This window comes from Amblyomma maculatum, chromosome 10 (genome assembly GCF_055883805.1).
Source record: "Amblyomma maculatum isolate TAMU_Amacu chromosome 10, ASM5588380v1, whole genome shotgun sequence".
Taxonomy (NCBI): Eukaryota; Metazoa; Arthropoda; class Arachnida; order Ixodida; family Ixodidae; genus Amblyomma; species Amblyomma maculatum.
In genome coordinates this window covers 107,416,549-107,439,170 of record NC_139353.1, presented here as the reverse complement: position 1 = coordinate 107,439,170, position 22,622 = coordinate 107,416,549, and the positions used below count along the sequence as shown (strand labels likewise).

Genomic DNA, 22,622 nt, shown 5'->3' with positions numbered 1-22,622 from the left:
CATTGTAAAAACAAGCTAGCTAAATACATGTCTGCTTCCAGGCCTCCAAGAAAACGCCAGCCAACCATAGCATTCCGTATGAGACAGCATTTGATTTATTTTGAACACTCTTTGAACATACACATATTGCCTTTCTTTAATTTAGGATTTACCTTTTGTGTAATTGTATGCTGTGCTGTGTATTTCATATGCATGTCAACAACACTCTCATAAACTTTTACATCCTTTTATATATTCAGCATCGGAAGCATATATGGGAACACCGATACAAGCAAGCAATTTTCACTAACAGGGATGGATGTCGGGCTCCGTGTTTGGAAAAATAGGCACTGTGGTGAAAGATGTATGCTTAGCTGTCATAGCTTGTTTCTAGTCATCAGTTAACGTGCTACCGCTGTATGGCTTCTGGAACTAGTTAGGATTTTTTCGCGTTATTTCATGACTATCTCAAGCTGATTTGCTTAGGTGCTACACACAAAAGTCGCAAGGAATGCACTCGCGTCAATATATATTTGTTTGAGATTTCCTCTTAGTTATCGACCGAAATAGAGACGGGCAACAGCTCAGCAATCAGCAACAGAACGCTAACACCTCCCCCTTTCGCCGCGAACAGGGCGGAAGAAATCGTTGAACGTACATGCACCCTTTTATATGCGGGAGCGTTTTGTTGCTTAAAGAACCTAACTGTCATAACGTAAGAATAATATGCTTTTGAATGCATGCTTACTACAGCATGAGCCTATCGGTTTCGGCCTCCTCGATAATCTTCATTAGTAGCCCAAAACAAGTCCGAGGATCCCTAAGGTCGCATATAGTAGTAAAGCCTTGTCAAAAAATTTTATACGAATAAAATACTTTTGCTGAAGCAAAAAAAAAAAAAGCTTTCAGTAACCCTCGTCAACGGCGTCCATGCAAGTGTTCAGCCGAGACCGCGAATAGCAGACGACATGCACACCTCATTTTGACGTCAGCGTCTAATGGTAGCCAGACCAGAAGACTGATTTCAGCATTACTCAAAATATTTCATTTTACAACTATCTGCGGCATCTAATTAGTTCAAATATCGAGGATTTGTAATTTAACGTGCGTGGAGTGAAATGCAACAATAAGCTCATGCTCAAATGTTAGGTGTCATGACCCCGTTAAATGAGTGATAAGTAAGGGATTGAGGAAAGTGGCTCGTTGTCCGGTGAAGTCGTGGTTGGTTTTCTTCTTCCCAGGCAGTTTCTCTGGCGCCGAAACGCTGGCGAAATGGGAGGTGAGTCCATTCTCACTGTGGTGGCACTGGATGTCCGCTGGTGCATCTGATTTGCATGCTGGCAGGGCCTCGCTGACATCCATATCCTCCTAGTTAAGCATAAAGGAAACAGCACAGTTGCCATGGCCCGTGCACTTCGTGTGCGTGTTTTTTCAGGGGCATGGCTATACCTGACTCTTCTGCAGTAGCGACGTCTATTGGCACCACACCCGCCTGTTTTGAGGGGTTGGGGAGACAGGGCCAGTTCAGTAAGGCTGTTCTAGGTGCCTGCCATCGCAGAGGTCACGCCCGAAGGCGGCAATTGGGGGCTTTCGGGCTTATCGTGCAAGGTTCTCAAGCTCTTGGATTGTGCCGCACTCTTATTTGAAGAAGATGGGGATCTGATGCCGCTACGCTATCACTGAACTGAAGGCTGTGGCGGCCCCATCGCACTTCAGAGTTTGCACCGTTCTCGTTTAATTTCGATCGTATTTCACCTCCAGGTATAACAAATTTGTGAGGATTTTAAACTGCATATTTTCTTTAGATTTTCGCGAGTTGCGGCGCCACACTTACCATGGAGTACACACTATGCAGATCACTGCAGTGGACACATTTGGGCGAGTGCTTGCATACGTCTTCAGTGTATGTCTCATCTGTGCACATCACACATGTGGGGTTGCCCGGTGTCACGTGTGAGTGAAAGCCACCGCTTAAAGCAGAAAACACGAATCCCGAAATAAACGAAGAACCTGTCGGCACGCAGCATTCGAAGCAGGCGCAACCATCCGTGGGAACGGAGCGGGGCAGGTGGCATAAAGTGCGCGTCTGCTCGGAAGCAATAACCACTGAGGCGGCGGAAACACACGAAAACCAGACGCCGTGTCTTCGCGGTTTCGGGGACCACGGGTTCACGCACGTTAAGGGGCCCGCAGCCTTGAAGAGAGTTGTGGACAATGCACCTCGAGGCGAGGAGGACGTTATGGGCGATGACGCCTGCGCCACGCGGCTGCCACGGGGATAGACAAAGGAACTCGAGCTTTGGAGCTGGTGCGGGAAAGACGTAAGAGGTTGCCCTCCTGGACCGACGTTTGGGGTGTGCGTTTAGAAGAGGCTCTGCTAACCCTGCTGTGCTCCTTTGAGGGCTTAAAGTTTCGAACAAACTAATGACCTGCAAAGGTCGGGTTCTCACTGATCGGGTTCCAGCATAGGCTGTAAGGCTAAAAAAACAAAAAAAGACGGGCCACATAATGGGCTTTTGCCGCGTGAGGCGGACTTATTGTTGTCCGATGGCGGAACGAATCACTGCCACATCGGCGCAACTATTTGGGCCGTGACCCCTTTCCCAAGCATTGCACCCCAGAAGAGCCGAGCACAAGGCCGGGGGAAAGCTTGTACCCATTGAAAAACCGGTGGGTAACCGGCGGCACCAGGGATCGAAACCGGTACCTCCGGAACGCGAGGCGGATGCTCTACTACAAGGCCACCGCTTCGGATCGTCGAGTTGCCCCTTCGACTATACATCGGAGGCCCGAGCGAAACAACTTCGAGTGACACTTGACCACCTCCATTAAGACAAGTACCAACTGGAACACTAATTCCATTTTCACTGATTAGTTGCTACTGACTCTAAAGACTCTAAATAAGAATTGTTTTTTATTTGCTAAAGCCCACCTGCGTGTGGAATTACTGCGCATGTGCATATGTATTGTTGAATTGAAACGCCTTTACGTTTGATTATTTTATTTTTTATTATTGAAATTAATGTTGGTTTTTAGGATGTACCCCTCTCTGGGTTTTTCGAGTCACGTTCAAGACTAGAAAGTGACAAAATATGTTGGCGAGCCTGCCAGGATCGTTTTTAGTCATTTCGTCTGAACGCTAGGTCAACACGCTTGTGTCTGTGCTGAAACCAGCGATGGACCTCCAAAAGCTCATGTTGAGGGCAGAAAAGCTCGGGCTGACGGAAGAAGAAACGATGACTCTTTATGAGGAAGAACAAACGAGGCAGAAAGAGGAAAAGGAGTTGGCGCACAAGCAGGCCCTTGAAGAGAGCGACAGGGCTCGCAAGCAAGCACGTGAAGCAGAAGAGAGAGCTAAGCGGATGGCAGAGTTAGAAGGCGACAGGGCTCGCCCGCAAGTAGTGTTAGAAGAAAAGGCGACAGGGCTCACCCGCAGGTAGTGTTAGAAGAAAAGTGAATGGCAAATGAGAAAGAAGTGCTAGAACTCAAGTTATGCCTTGCCACAATGAATGTTGAAGCTGCGTCTCAGGCGGCCAGACTTTCGCCAGGTGTTGGAGCGACACGCCCAACAGTGGTCTGTCCAAAGAAGCTGATGGCTCCTTTTGAAGATAAGCGGAATGATTTGGATGCGTATTTGCATCGGTTTGAGAGAACCGCAACAGGGCAAGGATGGAATAAGAGCGAATGGGCAACATCCCTGAGCATTTGTTTGGGGGCGAGGCATTAACAGTTTTCGGGACGATGCCCGCATCAGAGTCGACTGATTATGAGAAGGTGCAGAAGACACTTCTGCAGAGGTTCCGCTTAATCGCAGAAGGTTTTTGAGAAAAGTTGTGAAGAGGTAAGCCAAATGACGTGGAAATCGCAAAACAGTTCGCATCGCGGTTGTTGAACTACTTTGAACAATGGCTAGAATTGGAAGAGGTTGAGAAAACCTACGAAAAGGTGAGATATTTGATGGCGACAGAGCAGTTTTTGTCTTGCTGTCTAGAGAAGTTGGCTGTATTTCTGAAAGAGCGGAAGTGAATAACAGAATTCACAGAATATGCAGATCAGTTTATGGAACCCCAAGGCCAAAAAAACATGGGAAAGATTAAGGAAGATGCACCGAGAACGTCGCATGCGGACGCGGGAAAGCGAGGAATCCAAAGTGGCACATTAAGGCATCCCCGAGGTGTTTCTTGTGTTAGACATCATGCCGCGGACTGTAGGCAGGGAGGAAATAGAAACCAGACGCAGGCATTCTACCAACAATGCAACAGAAGAGGTCACAGAACCGAAGCATGCAGATTGCAGACGCAAGAGAAGGCTGCGAGTATAGTGAGTCCCAGACAAACGGACAATCCCGATGAGCAAGCTCAGTGCACTGCAGACCTGGAGAGATCGGAAGATGAAACAGCCAGGCACGCTACTTTTAACCAGCTGTCGATGCGAGTGGTTGAAGGTGAAATTCACGGACAGCGCGTCAGCGTATTGATGGACAGTGGAACAAACACTGTCCTAGTAAGAAGGAGCCTCGTTAAAGATTAGGAGCTTACGGGTCAACTCGCGTCAGTTCTGCTGGTGGATAGCACAGTTCACCACCTCCCTGAATCAAGGATTTGCATTTCTACACTGTATTATTCAGAACCAGTCACAGCACAGTGCATGGATGCACCGCTATACGGCTTGGTGCTGGGAAATATCACGGGCGTAAGAAAGGCAGACGATCCTGACTCCGACTGAACCCCCTGTATGGAACATTACCTAGAAAGGAAGAAAAAGGTGAAGAAGAAACCATTGCGAAGACTCATTTTAATGGGATATCAAGCGAGCGCAGTCGAAACTCGGAGCCTGCTGAAGGAGAAGTCGAAACACCCATGATATTGTCGGTCGTATAGACTAGGGCCACAAAAGCAGCGCAAGGAAAGATGCCGAAAGTTCAGGTCCCTATGGCGGAACTGCTGAAGGTAACTCCCGAGAAAGTAACGCAGAAGCAAAGAGACGATACGTCGCTGGCAGACTGTTTCCGGAAAGTTGGGCAAGTGCTGAAAAGGAAAACGTCCAGGACGACATTTCATTTTCTGTACGAGACTGGCTCCTGTACCGAAAATGTACTTTCAGCTCTGGAAGAGAAGTCCTGCAGCTAATGATACCAAAACAATTGAGACACACCGTCATATGTCTAGGCCACGACTCAATTATGGCTGGACACCAAGGTGCTTAGAACACAGTAAGCAGAATAACGAAGGAATTCTATTGGCCCCGAATCAAGAGTGACGTGAAGCGGTATGGCAGATCTTGCGACATATGCCAAAGAACGGTGCCGAAAGGAAAAGTCAGAAAAGCGCTTCTTGTAACTATGCCTACCATCGACATGCCCTTTCAGAAGGTAGCGGTCGATATCATCGGACCTATTACTCCTTGCTCGAGAAGAGAAAGTCGCTACAACATCACTGTTGTTCACATGGTTGGTTGGTTGGTTCATAGGAAGGGAAAGGCGCAGTATCTGTCACACTTGCTCTGTGGACACCTGAACCGCGCCGTAAGGGAAGGGATGAAGGTGGGAGTGAAAGTGGATAGAGAGAAAGGGGGGTAGTAGTGGAGGGCTACGGAGTAATTTCGACCACCTGGGGATGGCGACGAGATACCCGGATTCCGTTGCACTAAAAACTATCGACACAGTCGAGGTGGCAGACGCACTACTCGAGATGTTTTCACGGCATGGAGTGCGGAGGGAAGTGCTCACAGATCGGGGTTCCAATTTCACATCAGACCTTATGAAAGAGGTCAGCCGACTCTCGGGTCGTAAGCAGCTGCTTACGACCCCTACTTACCTATGTGTAAGGGCCTGGTGGAACGCTTCAAAGGAACGATCAAGCACATGATGCGAAAAATGTGCCAAGACCTGCTGACTGGGATTGATACCTTCCATGCACTGCTATTTGCATATCGAGAGGTCCCGCAGTCAAGTTTGGGCTTCTCACCCTTTGAAATGCAGTACAGTAGAGCCACCCGAGGATCACTGATCATCCTCCGCGAGCTTTCATCAAATGAGGAATTGGGAATCGAAACCAAGACCACGTATACGTATAATCTTGAACTTACAAAGAGGCTGGACGAGATTTGCAGAATCGCTCATCGCAACCTTGACACCGCAAAGGAGAAGCATAAGGGATTTTGTGACCGAAAGGCGGTGAGTCGACAGCTTAAACCGGGAGAGAGCCCTGATCCTGCTGTCAAGTGAAAAGAACAAGCTAACTATGCAGTGGAAAGGTCCATATTCAGTAAAAGGGAAGAAGAATGAAGTAGACTACGGGCTGCTCGTAGATGGAAACAAAAAATCTTCCACATAAATATGCTGAAACGGTGTGAGGAGAGAAGCGCAAATCCTGACCAGACAATCGCCTTCATGGTCATCAACAATGAGCTGGATGAGGGGGAAGTGACCACCGATTATACCAGAAATACGTCGGAACCAAAGGACGCAACGATTAGCCCAGCCCTGGATGCAGAAAAGGCGGCACAAGTCAAGTGCCTTCTGGAAAGACGAAGGTTCTTGAGTGTAAGCAGCGCCTGACCCCCGAGCAACCCATACATGTCAAGCAATACCCTTTGCCACTGGTTGCACACATGACAGTCGAGAGAGAAGTGAAGGAAATGCTCGTACTGAGCATAATTGAGCGCACAACTCGTCCCTCGTGGTCGTCAAGAAAACAGATGGCTCCAATCGACTGTGAGTCGACTTCAGGAAGCTCAATGGCGTGTTGATTCCCGACAGCGAGCCAATTCCGAGAATCGATATAGTGTTTGCCATTGTCACACAAAAGCAATTTTTCTCGAAGTTCGACCTCGCGAAGGGTTATTGGGAGATTCCTATGGAATAAGGTTCAAAAAAAAAAAACAGCTTTTTAATGCGCTAACGGGTTATTACAGTTTCGATTCATGCCGTTCAGTCTGAAGACGGCTGCAGCCACGTTCACAAAACTAATGAGAGAGGTTCTGGGAAGCCTTCAACACGTGCACCACTACATATATGACATTCTGGTCTCCACGGATACGTGGGAAGAACACCTCAATGCGCTTGAAGTCTATTTTAGAGACTGCGTCAGGCAATCCTGACTGTGAAGCTCACGAAGTGTGAGGATCGGTTTCTTTTCTTGGGCGCAAGATAGGAGTCTGTCGGATAGCAACGAAGCCAGATATTCTGGAAAAGATACGGGCAGCCCCGAAGCCAAGTACCAAAAAGCAAGTGCAGTCGTCTTTGGGACTAACAGGATTTTACAGGCATTTCATCCCACAGTACGCGGACAAAGCTTTGCCACTGGTAGAGATAATAAAGAAAAGGGCACCAATTGTTTTAAACTGGACTGACCGACACGAGGAAGCATTCAGTAAGTTGAAAGAAAGCTTGGCTCAACCGCCAGTTTCGCTAGCTCCTAACGTGAACAAGGAATTTGTGACACATACGAAAAATTCAGACTCGGCGATTAGTAAAGACAGGTTATATGGGTGCCCGGCCCCCAGGGAGTGGAGGGGAGCGAGATCGCTCACGCGGCTGCCCGTGCGTTCCCCCCCGGGATTCCGCTCAATCCTCCGGCTCTACTGAGGTAACCATACCAATCCCGCTCATAACTTATGCTGACATTACAAATTATTCACGAATCTGCTCAATCCTCCGGCTCTACTGAGGTAACCATACCAATCCCGCTCATAACTTATGCTGACATTACAAATTATTCACGAATCTGCAGGAGAGCACTCCCGAGACCCGGCAAAGGTCTCGACAGATCTGAGGAGTGCCACCTTAGACGGCTCCAAACCTGGTGTGTTCTAAATCCCGCCATACTAAAACACATAGACCCGACATTCACGGGTAGATGCAAATTCTGTGGGCAGTATGCTGACCACATGGTGTGGACCTGCCAGCAAAATACAAAAATAAAAGCTATAAAACTAGGGAGGGCTGGGAGGCGGCCCTGTCCAGCTGGGACCTGGAGGTCCAGCACGTCCTGGTCCAGAGAGCTCGGGTAGCGGCGGCGGCCAATGGCGTCCCGGAATAGGGTCTGCCACTCAGCTCCACAACTAAACGCACCTCTCTTCCCAAATCATATTCTTACGAGTGGAAATCACGCACCGATGGGTCACACCACTCTGAAATAGCTGGGCACAGCTGAGCCGCACAACTCAACACTGAGCGTCGTCTTCGTTCACACACCCAGACACTTCTTTCTTCACTTGCTCAATGCCAGCATGGTACACCACATAACATTACCCCCGCCGCAGAAGCACTGTCCCGAATAATACTGCTTGAATCATGTCACATGCACAATGTCGGAAGCTTGTGATGCGACGACTTCGGGTTCAAAGGTTGGACTTCATATGTGACGTCGGTCACTCGGCACAAGCTACGGTAGGGGCCTGTGTAGCGTGGAAGTTTTTCGCACAAGCCCACCCGGCGTGATGGGAACCAGAGCAGAACGAGAGAGCCTGGGGCGTAGTGCACATCGCGATGGCGACTGTTATAACGGGATTGCTGGGAGCCTTGGGAGGCAAAAAGCATCTCGCGAGCAATGTGGCGAGCATCTTTAGCGCGGGAGATGGCATCACGAGCGTAAGTACTAGCGGCGACATCAGTAGTGGGTAGCGATGTATAAAAGGGAAGAAATGGGTGTCGGCCAAAGAGCAATTAAAATGGAGAATAGCCAGCGGTATCATGACGAGAGGAGTTATAGGCAAATGTTACAAAGGGTAGATTAATGTCCCAATCCCAATGGTCGCCGGAGACATACATTAATAACATATCTGTGAGCGTACGGTTGAGGTGTTCTGCCATTCCATTGATCTGAGGATGATAGGCGGTGGTAAATTTGTGGCGGACAGTGCACACACGAAGTCGCTCGTCAACCCCTCTGGAGAGGAAGCAGCGACCACGATCCGTGAGTAGTTCACAAGGGGTCACTGTGTATTAGTATCACATCGTGGAGGAGGAAATCAGCGATGTATGTAGCGCAGCTGGTTGGGATACCGCGGGTAATGGCGTAACGCGTAGCATAGTCGGTTGCTACGGCGATCCATTGGTTGCCCGACGCAGAGACCGGGAAGGGTGCTGGAATTTGAGGGTCAGAAGAGATTGGTTCATCCCTCTCGAGGAGTCCGCCAGGGTGACCCTCTTTCGCCGCTGCTCTTCAATCTAATTATAGACGAGTGGCTTCAGAGGCTCAACAATGGCATCTACTTTGACAGTAGAGGACTAACGTTGGACGCCATGGCCTTCGCCGATGACGCTGTGATCCTGGCTGCATCGCCCCAAGGTTTTCAGCTGCGGATTAATGACTTTTCATCGTTCCTGGTCGAAAGAGGCCTGGATATCAACGCGAAGAAGAGCCTGACGGTTGCCTTACAGCCATCCGGGAGAGACAAGAAGATGATGTTGGTTTCAGAGCTGCAGTTCAAGATCGGTGAAGAAGTGATTACACCAGCCGAGGTGGGTACGGAATGGAAGTATCTTGGCGTGTGCTACACCCCGTTCGGTCATAAGAGGCCAGCCTTAACATCCATCCTAAGCACATTGCTGCAGAGGGTATCGACTGCGTCTTTACGGCCGCAGCAGCGCTTGGTCATCTTGCGCTATTACCTAATACTGATACTATACCACGCTTTGGTGCTGAGTTCGGTGACAGCCGGACTCTTGTCAAGAATGGACATCCTGATCCGGACGGCGGTGAGAAAGTGGCTGCACCTACCTCATTACGTGGCGCTGGGGTGCTTCCATGCCCAGGTAGCTGAAGGTGGCCTGGGCGTAACAAGCTTAAGAACGGAAATTCCAGGCCTCCAAGTGAGAAGGCTACAGAAATTGGAGGAATCATCGTTACCGGCCTGCAGGCTCAGCTTCCAGATGCAGCTAATTCAAGCACGCCTAAGGAAGGCCAGGGAGTTGACCGTTTTCAAGAACCAAGACCTAACATCAACAAAAGTGGAGAAACGCTTCTGGGCACGGGAGCTGCATAGCAGCGCAGATGGTTTTGGTCTCCGGGAGACACGGAATATGCCAGCGGCCATAAAGTGGTCGGCTGAGGGGACATCTCTACTGACTGGGAAATGAATACGTGAACCTCATGAAGCTCCGACTAAATGCGCTCCCGTGCAGAGTGCGAACAAAAAGAGGCCGTGACGAGGAAAAAGGATGCAGGGCGGGGTGCAACTCCCCGGACTACCTCGGACACAAACTACAAATATGTCCCAGACCCATCAGTGCCAGAGTCCGCCGCCACGACGTGGTGGTGAACTACTTGGCGAAACGGCTACAGGCCTTGGACTGGAGCGTTCGAGTGGAGCCGATATTCGAGACTGACATTGGACCGCAAAAACCAGACCTGGTCCTTAAAAGGGAGGGCCAGGTCGTAGTCCTCGACGTCCAGGTAGTTAGCCAGTCGGTTGCCCTGTCCGATGCCCACCATGCCAAGCAAACCAAGTACTCGCACGAAGATCTAAGACAGATATCTCCGGGACCGGTAGTTGTTGCGACTGCAACCATAAATTTCAGAGGATGCTGGGCAAAGGCCAGCGTGGACGGACTTACAGACCTGGGAAACTCAAATTCGGACTTCACCATCCTGACTCTTCGCTGCCTGCAGGGGGGGGGGGGGGGGTAGGGCTGCGCTGTTTTAACTTTCATCAACAGATGAGCTCTTTGTTGAGTGAAGCTGTGTGGGGGGCCCCCAACCATCTCTTGCGCGCCACGGAAGCGGCAATATCATTCGGGGTAGCACTGCCCCATAAGAAAACAGTACAGTGCTCATGCTTATAGCTCTGGTTGTCAGGAACTAAAGCTGGAAAAAAAATAGTCGGTTGCTACGGCGATCCATTGGTTGCCCGACGCAGAGACCGGGAAGGGTCCAAGCAAATCAACACCAACCGGGGAAAACGATTAAGTCGGGATGGATATAGGTTGTAGGTGTCCTGATGACAATGCGGATGATTTTTCCCGATGCTGGCACAGCTCACATGCGGTCACATAATGTCCAACTGAGCGATAGAGGCCCGGCCAGTAAAAACGTCGGCGCATACTATGATACTCGCGGGTCACGCCTAGATGTCCAGCGGTGGGAGCATCATGAAATTGTTCCAGGATGGTGGAGCGCAGATGTTTCGGAACGACGAGCAAGAGCTCAGCGCCATCAGGTGGCATATTTTCATTTCATTTATTAACCTTAAAGGCCCCTTTCGAGGTATTACATAAGGGTGGGGTAAATAAACATCGAATTATACACTTTTCAGACATTTTCACATGATATATACATTTCAATGTCGGCGTTAAAGAATGATGGGCAGGTGATGACAGCGACGGAGTGGGATAGGTCGTTTCAGTCTGACGCGGCCCGTGGAAAAAAGGAAGAGGAAAAACTTACGGTACGGGTACGTGAACGAGAGATTTGAAGTGGGTGGCCGGTGCGATGGGATATGCGTGATGGAGGTGCGCAGATGTATGGTTCTTCGCGTAGTGAGCTGTAATAGAATATGTGGAAAAGAGAAAGTGTGGCGGTGCGGCGACGGCAAGAAAGACTTCGTAAATTAGACTTCGATTTCAAGGATGATACGCTCACTTCGTACGAATACTGGGAGTGAATAAAACGAGCTGCGCGATTTTGGATGACTTCAAGTGCATCGATCAGGTATCTTTGATGGGGGCTCCAAATAGGGGACGCATATTCAAGTTTGGGTCTGACCTGTGTGTTGTAGGCGAGTAATCTTACATCTACAGATGCATGACGTAAATTACCCTTGAGAAATCCTAGGGTTTTATTAGCAGAAGAAATTATGTTAGTAATGTGTTCGCTCCAAGATAAGTCATGGGTTAAAACGATACCCAGGTATTTGAGTGGATGAGGTCTATTGAAGTATTAGCAAGCCTGTAAGATAAAGAGAACGGTTGATGTTCAAGGTGAAACGAAATAAGTTTGCATTTGTTTGGGTTAAGGGTCATTAGCCAATCATCGCATCATTTTTCAACGCGGCTAAGACCATCCTGAAGGGCATTTTGGTCAGAGATGTTTTTTATTGAGCGGTAGATCACGCAGTCGTCAGCAAATAGACGGATATTACATGAGAGCAGCTCTGGTAAGCCATTTATATATATATTAAGAAGAGGAGAGGGCCTATAACAGAGCCCTGGGGTACGCCTGAGGTTACGGGGACGGAATTGCAAGACTGGTTATAAATAGAAACTGCTTGGGAGCGATACGCAAGGAATTCTTGGATCCATTTTAAGATGTTAGGGTGCAGGTTCAATTGTGAAAGTTTGAGCAGTAATTGTCGATGGGAAACTTTATTGAATGCTTTAGCGAAATCTAGGAATATGGCGTCAGTCAATATTCAAGTCAAGGTTTGCGTGTAGGTCGTGAAGGAACATTGCGAGTTGTGTAATGCAGGAATAGGTTCTACGAAATCCATGTTGCGCAGGGTGAAGGAAATCGTTAGTATGCAGAAACTGCATTTTTTCAGAGTAGATAATATGCTACATGATTTTGCATGATACACTAGTAAGCGAGATAGGACGATAATTTAATGGCGAATCTTTGTTACCGGATTTGTATACTGGAACGACCTTTCCCTTCCTGCAATCATCTGTTAGTGCCTGTGGAAAGAGACTGAGCAAACAGTAGTGATAAATACTCGGCAGAAACATGCTTGGCGTCTTTAAAAGTTTTGAGTTTATTTCATCAGTGCCTTCTGATGACGAAAGTTTAATTTTATCTATTACACACAGTATTCCGTTAACAGAAATATTCGTGATAGGCATGGTGTGAGCAATGACAGTAGGTAGAGTGGGTAAGGGCAAATCAGGCTCACTGGTGAAAACGGAAGAAAACGCAGTTGAAAAGATGTTAGCACATTCAGTATCACTAAATGGTTCTCCTGAGTCATTATTGAGTGTAACTCAATGCTTGTTCTTAGGGTTTAAGATTCGCCAGAACGTTTTTGGGGTAGTTTTTAGGATTTTTGTCAAAACATCATGATAGAAGGATCGCTTAGAGTTTTTTATTGCTGATAAGTACGACTTTTCGGCGGAATAATATTTATCCAACACACAAGTACTAGGATTCTTTCTAGCTGCCCGGAAAAGCGCTTCTTGTTTCAAGTTTTTTAGGCATTTTGTGAACCACGACTGATTACGATTATCATAGAATGTAGTTTTCGGGATATATTTGTCTGCGAAAAAGTTAAGCTTCTGTCGGAATAATGACCAGTTTTCCTGGAGAGATCGGCTATCAAAGGCTGCTTTATAAGATGGGAAATAGGTGCGGAGCAGTGCTTCGTAGTTGCCTTTATCATATAAGCGGATAGCCTTTCCAGGATTGTGGCGCGGAGTTGGAATGAAATTAAATTCTGTGTTGATGACTTTATGATCACTAATTGCCCGTATGTAAGTAATGGACGAGCAACTCTCGTGATGACTTGTTAGTATTAAATCTAGAACATTTGCTGATTCATTTACTACACGAGTAGGTTCTAATAATAGTTGGGTAAGATCAAAATTAGAACAAATGTGGATGAATTCCTTAGTGTCAGCTCGGTTATCTAAAGAATTAGCCAGGTTATTCCAGTCTATCGTAGGGTAATTGAAATCACCGAAAAGGAGAATGTGAGAATTCGGACACTGCTTAGTTAATTTAGCTAGTATGATATTTAGCGGATGGCAAAAATTGGGAGACTTGTGCGGTGGTCTGTAGCAGACACCCAGAAACAGTGTGGTGCTGCTCGGCAAATGAGCCACATTATTCCGAGATCGGATTAAATGTTTATATTAGTGCATGATAAAAGATTGCTCGCCGCTACCAAAACGCCTCGCCCTCGTGCATGTTTGCGGTCTGAACGGAAGAGAGTGAAGTGCGGCAGATCAGCAAGTACTTGATCATCATCAATATCATCTGTGTAGCCACGTTTCCTTTAAAACCAGTAAGTTACTATTCGACGATAGCACCAAGTTTGACACGAGCTCGCGCTTTGGAAAGAAACTGCGTATGTTAGTAAAGAGTGCTGAAAACGAAAAATTATTACAATGACTTGTTCGGGGATGTTGCTGTTTAGACTGAGTTCGTCGTGATTGCTAGATTTCTTTTACTGTCTGGTTAGTCTCGTCGAAAGAATAGCGTTTCGCGCCTATATGGAGGGTTTTGTAGCGCAAGGAAAATGTAACATTCTTGGATTTGGCAAAGGTGACAAGTTGTTTTCTAACATTTTGAACTCGGCGGGAGAAATTCTCGCCAATGCGAAAGTCAGTGTCTTTTAGTTTGCGACCATTTGAGAGGATCATTTGTTTAGTCTTAAAATGAGCAAGCTTTACTATTATGGGGCGCGGGCGTTCCGTTCTGTGACGCCCAAGACGGTGCGCACGTTCTATGTCTTTAATGTCTAATATTAAGTCCAGGGTATCGGAACAAAGGTAAACAATGCGTTCTTCAGATTCAGCAAATGGCTCGGATGGTGTAGGATCCGGAAGGCCATAAAAAATCAAATTGCAACTCCGGGAATGGTTCTAGGCGTTATCAATTCGATCCCTCAGATTTCGCACCAGCCTACACGTCTCCTCCGCGGCGCTCTGTACTTTTTCTACCTCTGTTGACAAAGTTTCAAGTTTTTGATAGTGAATCTCTAAAGCGGCAATCCTCTGAAGTAAATCAGTAATAGTATTCTCTGTTGTCGTTAGCTTGTTTTTAATATCCTGAACGTCACTGATTAAAGTAGCCGGGCCAGAGGATAAAGTCTTTAGTTCAGCAAGCACCTCCCTAGTAATATCAGGCCCCAGATTCATTTCTATATCCCCAGATAACTGTAGCAAGATTCGCACAGTTTCAAAACATTCAATAGCGACGTCGACAGAACACTGTGGGCTCGGAAGCTGTACCAGAAAGTAGTCGCTAGTTTTCGTTGCATATAAACCGTGCGGTTTACTGACCTGCATTAGGAACAGTAGCGGATTAGTGGCCTGCAGCATGGTACAGCCACCAAGCCCACACGGGCGAAATAATGCGTTCCCTTGGAGTAGGAACATGACGAGGGCAGGATGAGACTGGCCGGTAGTCAGTCGGTCGTTGATAGACCGGAGCACGGAGTCCAAGCGCTGTTCGCCAGCTATGTGGGGAAAGGTCGATAAAGACAGGACGCATGCGTCAATGGCCCAGGCCGTAGAGCTGGGAGGGTCGGCAGGGTGGCGGGACAAGCAGTTTGTATCTTCGTGAAGCCGACCAGATTTGTAGACCCCGGAAAAGGTGTATTCTTGCAATCTTAACGCCCGGCGTCCCATGCGTCCAGTAGGGTCTTTGAGTGAAGATAGCCAGCACAAGGCATGGTGGTGTGTGATAACAGTAATAGGTCGTCTAAAAAATAAGGGCGGAATTTCGCAATAGCCCGAACAAGAGCTAGGCACTCCCTTTCTGTGATAGACTAATTTTCTTCAGCCCTAGATAGTAGGCGGCTGGCATGCGCAATCACTCTGGTGCAGCCATGGTGTCGCGGAGCGAGGATGGCTCCAATGCCGTGACCATTGGCGTCTGCGCGGAGTTTGGTAGGGACCGAAGGGTTGAAATGGACCAAGACGGGTAGATTGGTGACAGCAGCGATAAGATCGGAGAAAGCTGCAGCTTGCTCGAGGCCCCAAGAGAAAGGTGCATCTTTTTTCAGTGGGGCGTGATTGGGCGGGCAAGGGCTGCGAAGGTCTGGACTAAACGACGGAAATAAGAACGCAAGCCAAGAAAATTCGAACCTCACCTGATGAAAGTGGTGTGGGAAAAGTACGAAAGGCACGAATCTTATCGGGGTCAGGCTGGAACCAGCAGCATTCACTAAGTGGCCAAGAACTTTGATTTTCCGATTGCCGAAACTGCATTTCTTGGAGTTGAGTTGAAGGCCGACGCGGCGAAATAGCTCGAGAATGATAGAAAGACGAGAGAGCTGGGTGTCAAAAGTGGACGAGAAAACAATGACGTCATCTCAGTAACAAAGACAAGTGGTCCACTTGAAGCCGCGCAGCTACACGTCCATCATCCGTTCGAAAGTTGCAGGGGCGTTACATAGGCCAAACAGCATGACTTTGAATTGGAAGAGGCCGTCAGGAGTCACAAATGCTGTTTTTTCGCGGTCTCGTTCATCGACGGAGATATTGCCAGTATCCAGAGCGAAGGTCGATGTAGGAAAAGTAGCTGCCTCCATGTAAGAAATCAAGTGCATTGTCGAAGCGCGGAAGAGGGTAGACGTCTTTTCTGGTGGACTTGTTAGGGTGGTGATAGTCGACGCAGAATTTCCAGCTCCCATACGTTTCGGGACTAGCACAACAGGTAATGCCTAGGGACTGTTTGAAGGCTTAATGATGTTGTCGGCCAGCCTCTTGTCAACTGCACGTTGAATCACCGGGCGTTAGGAACAGGAGCAGCATCGTCGGTGTCGATGCGGTCGGCTACAACAGACGTTTGGCCAAGAGGTCGGGCCCCAAAATCAAAAAATGTCGCTATATGAAAGCAACAGCTTGTAGGGCGTGTCCAGAGAATCAGGTTGTAGGTCGGCCGCAATCATGCTGGAAACAAGATCACGGTGTAAAGGGGACGACATAGGAGCGGTAGGGGCTGCGCAATGTGCAGAGAGAGGGTCGGTAGTTAGGGCTGGAACATCACAGTCGGTTATCGGGGACAGTTTAGCTAATGATATTCCGTCGGGGAGGACTTGGGTCGACAAACTGAAGTTTAGGACTGGGAGATTGGTGCGATTCTGAGATACGTGTACGATGAGGTGTGGGAGGATGACGTGACGTTTGTTGTGCCTGGCCAAAGCCGCCTAGAAATTCAGCCGGACGCCAAACTTCTTCGGCGAACGCCTCCTTCACAAACTTGGATACTTCTCTGCAAAGCACCAATGCACTGGAGGCGAGCCGTACCAAAGGCACAGAAGCGACGTGTTTTAACATGCGCTGAACGTCCAGACAGCACGGCGCGCCGTGGCCTTGACGGTGAACCCCTTCTCGCCCCGCGGCATATTTGAAGCGAGAGCGCAGCAAGCTCTCCCATTGGCCCTGCGAAAGTGCTGCCGTCGGATTGGACCATTTTGAGCGTCAACGGTTCTCAGCAACGGAGTCTCAAGTGCTTCCGTTCGAGACTCCGAGTGTGTGAGTTCGTCACGAGCGTCCATCGGGAGCAGTTCGCCCCCTGACAGTGCGGACGCGGCGGAATCTCCCCGGCCGTCGCTGCGCGAGAACAGTCGCGTATGGCTATGTTAGCTTTCGGCCCCAGAGCCGATCTTGTTGTGTAAATACATGTAAATAGTGTATAAAGCCTTTTCTTCATCTCACCAACGCCGACTCGGATTCATCGCTACCGCCCAGGAAGCTGACAGCCCTCGTTCACGAAACGGGTGACGAGCGCTGCGTTACCAGCTCCTTGGCACAACCCTGTTGACGGTGGGCTACTGTGTGATAACCCCACCGGCACAACATTGGATGGCAGCTGCGGGATCGACCGGCGTCAGGCACCTCGGCGCGGTGAGTACCTGAAGTTTCCCTCAAACGCCAGACTTCTCTAACACACAGGGTAGCTTAGAGAAAGGCTGAGCGTAGCATTGTGTTAACCTTGCGTGTTTCAAGCCTACAGGAAGTGTTTTGAAAACCAGGGGATGCTGAGAAGGGAATCAGTGTGAGAAAGGCTTGCGCATCTCTTGCTAGGAGCGAGATAGCGAACGTATAGTACACTATTCTAAAAAGGCAAACAACAAGAGGCCGGTAATAGATGGAGAGTTACAAGGTCAAAGAACTTCTCCAAATTTGTGATGAGTTGGGCATCGATTTAGGCTCAACAAAAAGGAAAAAGGAAATCCTTGAGATCTTGCAGACTAATGACGTCACGGTTGATGAAGCCGCAGAGGCCTGGGATGACATTCAAGAGAGAAAGGAGGAGGAGAAGGAACGTCGCGAGAAGGCGGAGGAGAAGGAACTTCGCGAGAAAGAATTGCGGGTGCGTGAGGCGAATATACAGCTGGAGCGTAAAAGGATAGAGTTGGAGCTTCACAAAGGCTCGCCAGCACCTAGCTTATCTTCTGCGACAGTCCTTTCTAACAGTCCCAAAATCCGTGATCAACTACCGCCTTTTGCTATTGGCGAGGATATGGCTAAATTCCTCGTAAAATTTGAGCATGTGTGCGAACGGAATGACATCGAGCCATCCCTCTGGGCACAGAATTTGTTGGCTTTGCTTCCCGGGGAGGCATCTGACGTAATCACGTGCATGTCGAAAGAGGCTTTCGAAAGCTACAGTGATGTCAAGGAGGCACTACTGCGGAAGTACAAATTGTCGCCTGAAGCCTTCCGGCAGAGGTTCCGATATGCTCATAAGGGTAAGGAGTCGCATGTTGACTTCGCGTTCCGTCTGAAGGCCGACCTAGTTGAGTGGCTCAAGGGCGAAGAGGTTTACAACGATCGCGATAAGCTCGTGGAATGCATCGCATTAGAGCAATTCTACCGTTGTATCGATGATGATGTCAGGCTCTGGTTGCTAGATAAGCTAACGGAGGTTAAGCTAAACAAGGCAGCAGAGTTAGCGGAAGAATATTACGCCCGCCGAAGCTTGCACAACAAGGCAGTGCGCGTAGAGAAAACTGACAGGAAAGATGGCTTTCCGAGGAGGTCCGACGAACGGAAGCCATTCACGCGTCGTGAGTTTCGTAAAGACTCGTCTCTTACAAAAGAAACTGTAAGGGAGAGGCAGAATGAGTCTCAGGGGGCTAATGATGTTCCCAAACAGGGCAACGATGCGACACGTTCTTTTGAAAAACGCAAACCGTTGAAATGCTATAACTGCAAAAGGGAAGGGCACCTTGCAGCGTACTGCAAACAGAGAGTTGTGTTGGCGACCATTCGGGAAACAGACAAAAACCTGCGTCTGTTGGAGCCATATATGCAGGAGATTAAGGTAAACGGAAAAAAATGCAGAGCACTTCGGGACTCGGCAGCAACTATGGACGTTGTCCACCAGTCTTTGGTATCCCCGAGTGAGTTTACGGGAGAATGCGCTTGGATACAGCAAGTGGCCGAGCAGCAGAGCGTCTGTCTACCGATTGCGATGGTCACCATTGAAGGAGAATTTGGTAAACTAAACACAGAAGCCGCTGTGTCTGCCGCCCTCCCGGAGCAATTTCCCTACCTCTTCTCAAACAGCTCGGAGCAGCTTCTAAAGGAGCAGGGCAAATCATTCTTTGCCGACGTGGCGTACATGGCCCTCACGCGATCCAAAGCGCGCAATCTGTCGAGGCAACTTGATCTTGCATCGGTGAGCGAACCGCGCTGCGGCACACCGGACGAGCAGGGTAACTTGAGTGGTGAGACGGCACGGCAGGGAACGCGGAGCGCGGGAGAAGGTGTGAGCGAGCCGTGTTTGGACGTGGCTGAGAATGATGCCTGCGCTGTAGACGCGGCGCCGCCAGGCGACGCGAGCTCAACTCTCGCTCCGATTTCCACCGGCTGGCAAGCGCTGGCTGCAGTTAAAAAGGAAACTCTCATTCTCGAGCAGCAGGAAGACTGCTCGATCGCCGATTTAATGAAGAGCGTCAAATTGGGTGTGAGGAAAAAGGGAGTTGAATTTTATGAGAGATCAGGCTTATTGTACCGCAGCTACACAGATAAGCAGGGTCTCAAATATGAGCAGCTTTTGATTCCTCGGAAGTATCGCGGGCAGTTACTGGAACTCGCGCACGAAAATGCGTGGGCAGGACATCTTGGCTTGAAAAAGACCAAAGCTAGAATTGCTCAGGAGTTTTATTGGCCGTATTGTTGGAAAGATGTTGAACAATTCGTGCGCTCTTGTGACACCTGCCAGAGAGTGGGCAAATCCACTGACAAATGGAAGGCGCCAATGAAGTTGGTGCCAGTCATAACAGAACCCTTTCGGCGACTGGTGATCGATATTGTAGGTCCTCTGCCGGGATCAACGAACGGTTGCCGGTATGTTCTGACTGCCCTGTGTGTCGCGACCAGGTTCCCAGAGGCGGTACCACTTAAGGAGCTAAATTCTCCCCAGGTCGTGGACGCTCTGCTCTCAATTTTCGCACGCGTAGGGTTCCCTTCCGAGATTCAGTGTGACAACGGCAGCGTATTCACCAGCTGCCTAACTTCCACCTTTTTGGATAAATGCGGAATCAGAGTGGTGCACAGTTCGATCCATCACCCGCAATCTAACCCCGTGGAACGAATGCACTCGGTACTCAAGCGAATATTGAGAGCCCTGTGTTTTGAGCGCAAGTGTGATTGGGAGGCCTGCATTCCCGCCGCTATGTTCGCCTTGAGATCTGCTCCCCACGAGACCACAGGTTTTAGCCCAGCAGAGCTTGTGTATGGCCGAAGCTTGAGAACTCCGCTGCGCATGCTGCGAGAGTCTTGGGAGGGCGGCGAGGAAGACTCAAATGTAGTCTCATACGTCCTCAACCTACTTCAGAGGCTGGGGAAAACAAAGGATATTGTAGAAAGCCATATGAAGGCGGCGAAAATCTTGTCGAAGGAGTACTACGACAAGTCAGCAAAAAAACGCACATTTGAGGTAGGCAGCCAAGTGATGCTTCTTCGGCCCTCAAAGAAAAACAAGCTCGAAGTTCAATGGGAAGGGCCAGCAAAGATTGTATCGAAGCTTTCTGATACTAACTATGAAGTGAAATTGGGAAGACGGCCCAACAAAATTTATCACAGCAACCTGATGAAACCATACATTCAGCGTCAGGCAATTGTAAACTTGACTTTGAACGCGGCCGATGAGGAAGGGGAGGAAATCCTGACGACGGCCGACATGAGAGCGTGTGGTTTAGAGGTAATGTTGGATCAGTTGATGTTGGACGCACGTCTAGGCGCCACCCAAAAGGAAGATTTAAAGGGAATCGTTTCAGAATTTCAAGAGGTTTTTTCGAACCGTCCCGGAAAAACAACGGTCGTAGAGCACGACATCGAGCTGACATCGCAGGAACCGATTCGTAGTAAACCGTATCGATGTTCACCTGTGCAAAAGAAAATCATGGCTGAAGAGATCCAGCGCATGCGTGACTTGGGGGTTATAGTACCAAGTGAGAGCGACTACACATCGCCCCTAATACTAGTCCAGGTTCCAGGAAAAGATCCGAGGCCATGCGTCGATTATCGGCGTTTGAACGCGATAACCCGAGATCAGACATATCCAATACCGAACCTGGAAGAAAGGGTGGAGACAGTGTCGAAGGCAAATTACATCTCTACGCTAGACCTAGTCAGAGGCTATTGGCAAGTACCTCTTACAGAACAAGCTAGCCGTTACGCCGCATTTGTTTCTCCATTCGGAACGTTCCGCCCAGTTATGTTGAGTTTTGGACTCAAAAACGCGCCGTATTGTTTCTCCAGTCTGATGGATCGAGTGCTTCATGGCTTGGGCGATTTCGCGTTACCATACCTCGACGATGTGGCCATCTTTTCAGATACTTGGGAGGAACATGTGGAGCACTTGCGAGTCGTGTTGAGCAGGTTGAAAGAGGCGGGTCTTACTGCGAAACCGGCTAAATGTCACCTAGGTTGTGCGGAAGTGACTTATCTTGGCCATGTGGTGGGGCGCGGCCTGCGTAGACCTTCAGACATCAAGGTAGCAGCTATTGTGAACTATCCCCGGCCAACCACTAAGACTGAGATAAGGGCCTTTTTGGGTTTAGCTGGTTATTACCAACACTATGTGAGAGACTACTCTGACCTTGCCAGCCCGCTAACAGACGCACTCCGGAAATCTGAGCCCGTCAAAGTGATGTGGGACTCGGAGAAAGAGAACGCGTTTCAGAGGCTGAAACAAGCCTTGAGCAACAAGCCAGTTCAAACGGCGCCAGACTTTTCCAAGGGCTTCATTATTCAGTGTGACGCGAGTGATCGCGGCATGGGAGCGGTGCTATGCCAAGAAGATGCTAATGGTCATGAACGACCAGTTTTATTCTTGAGCCGCAAACTCAGTTGTAGAGAAGAGGCGTACAGCACCTCTGAAAAAGAGTGCGCCTGCCTGGTGTGGGCCGTTCAAAGGCTCGCCTGCTATGTCTCCGGTTCTAAGTTTATTGTGGAAACGGATCACTGCCCGCTAACATGGTTAAGTAACATGTCGTCTAAAAGCGGCCGTTTGCTGAGGTGGAGCATGACACTCCAGCAGCACAATCTCGTTGTCCGCTATAAAAAGGGGAGGTTGAACGCGAACGCAGACGCTCTAAGTCGGGCCTTCTAGGCCGCGCTTCCTGCAGTGACTCCGCGTTGCTTACCTTCTCTTGCTTCGCGACGGACTGTTATGTTCGCGGGCAGACTGGGAAAAATTAAAGGACCTCCTTGCTTCCTCAGTCATGGTCTACGGTCCAAGTGATTTCAAGGAGACTCTTTTCTATTACTGATTATTAATCTTTTTTTGCTATTTAATTGTATACCATTAATGCGCAAAATTGTTGTTTGAACCTTGTACACTGCATCCTATACACTTGTCTCTTGTTGTAGTGGGAGCAAAAATGGGACAACAATTTAGCTAATTGAATTTGAAATTTTGCCTCTGTCTGGTGTTTGACGGGTGACCGAGGGTACTTGCTTGTGTTGGGTGTTGCCTGTTGTTGGTCGGTTTCGCAAGCCGCAGAACAGTCTACCGTTACCAGTG

General features: G+C 48.9%; 1 protein-coding gene across 1 annotated transcript; it reads left to right on the top strand.

Annotated features, from left to right (window-relative positions):
- Window positions 1–16,946: 16,946 nt before the first annotated feature.
- Window positions 16,947–22,361, top strand: LOC146177204 (uncharacterized). Its single transcript, XM_084583113.1, has one exon. It carries the CDS (start codon window positions 17,733–17,735, stop codon window positions 22,206–22,208), a length of 4,476 nt encoding a protein of 1,491 aa, XP_084439239.1. The 5' UTR covers window positions 16,947–17,732; the 3' UTR covers window positions 22,209–22,361.
- Window positions 22,362–22,622: the final 261 nt, after the last annotated feature.

Bases quoted from the DNA above. Each gene is read 5' to 3' on its own strand.
- LOC146177204 (XM_084583113.1), top strand. From the start codon at position 17,733: ATGGAGAGTTACAAGGTCAAAGAACTTCTCCAAATTTGTGATGAGTTG.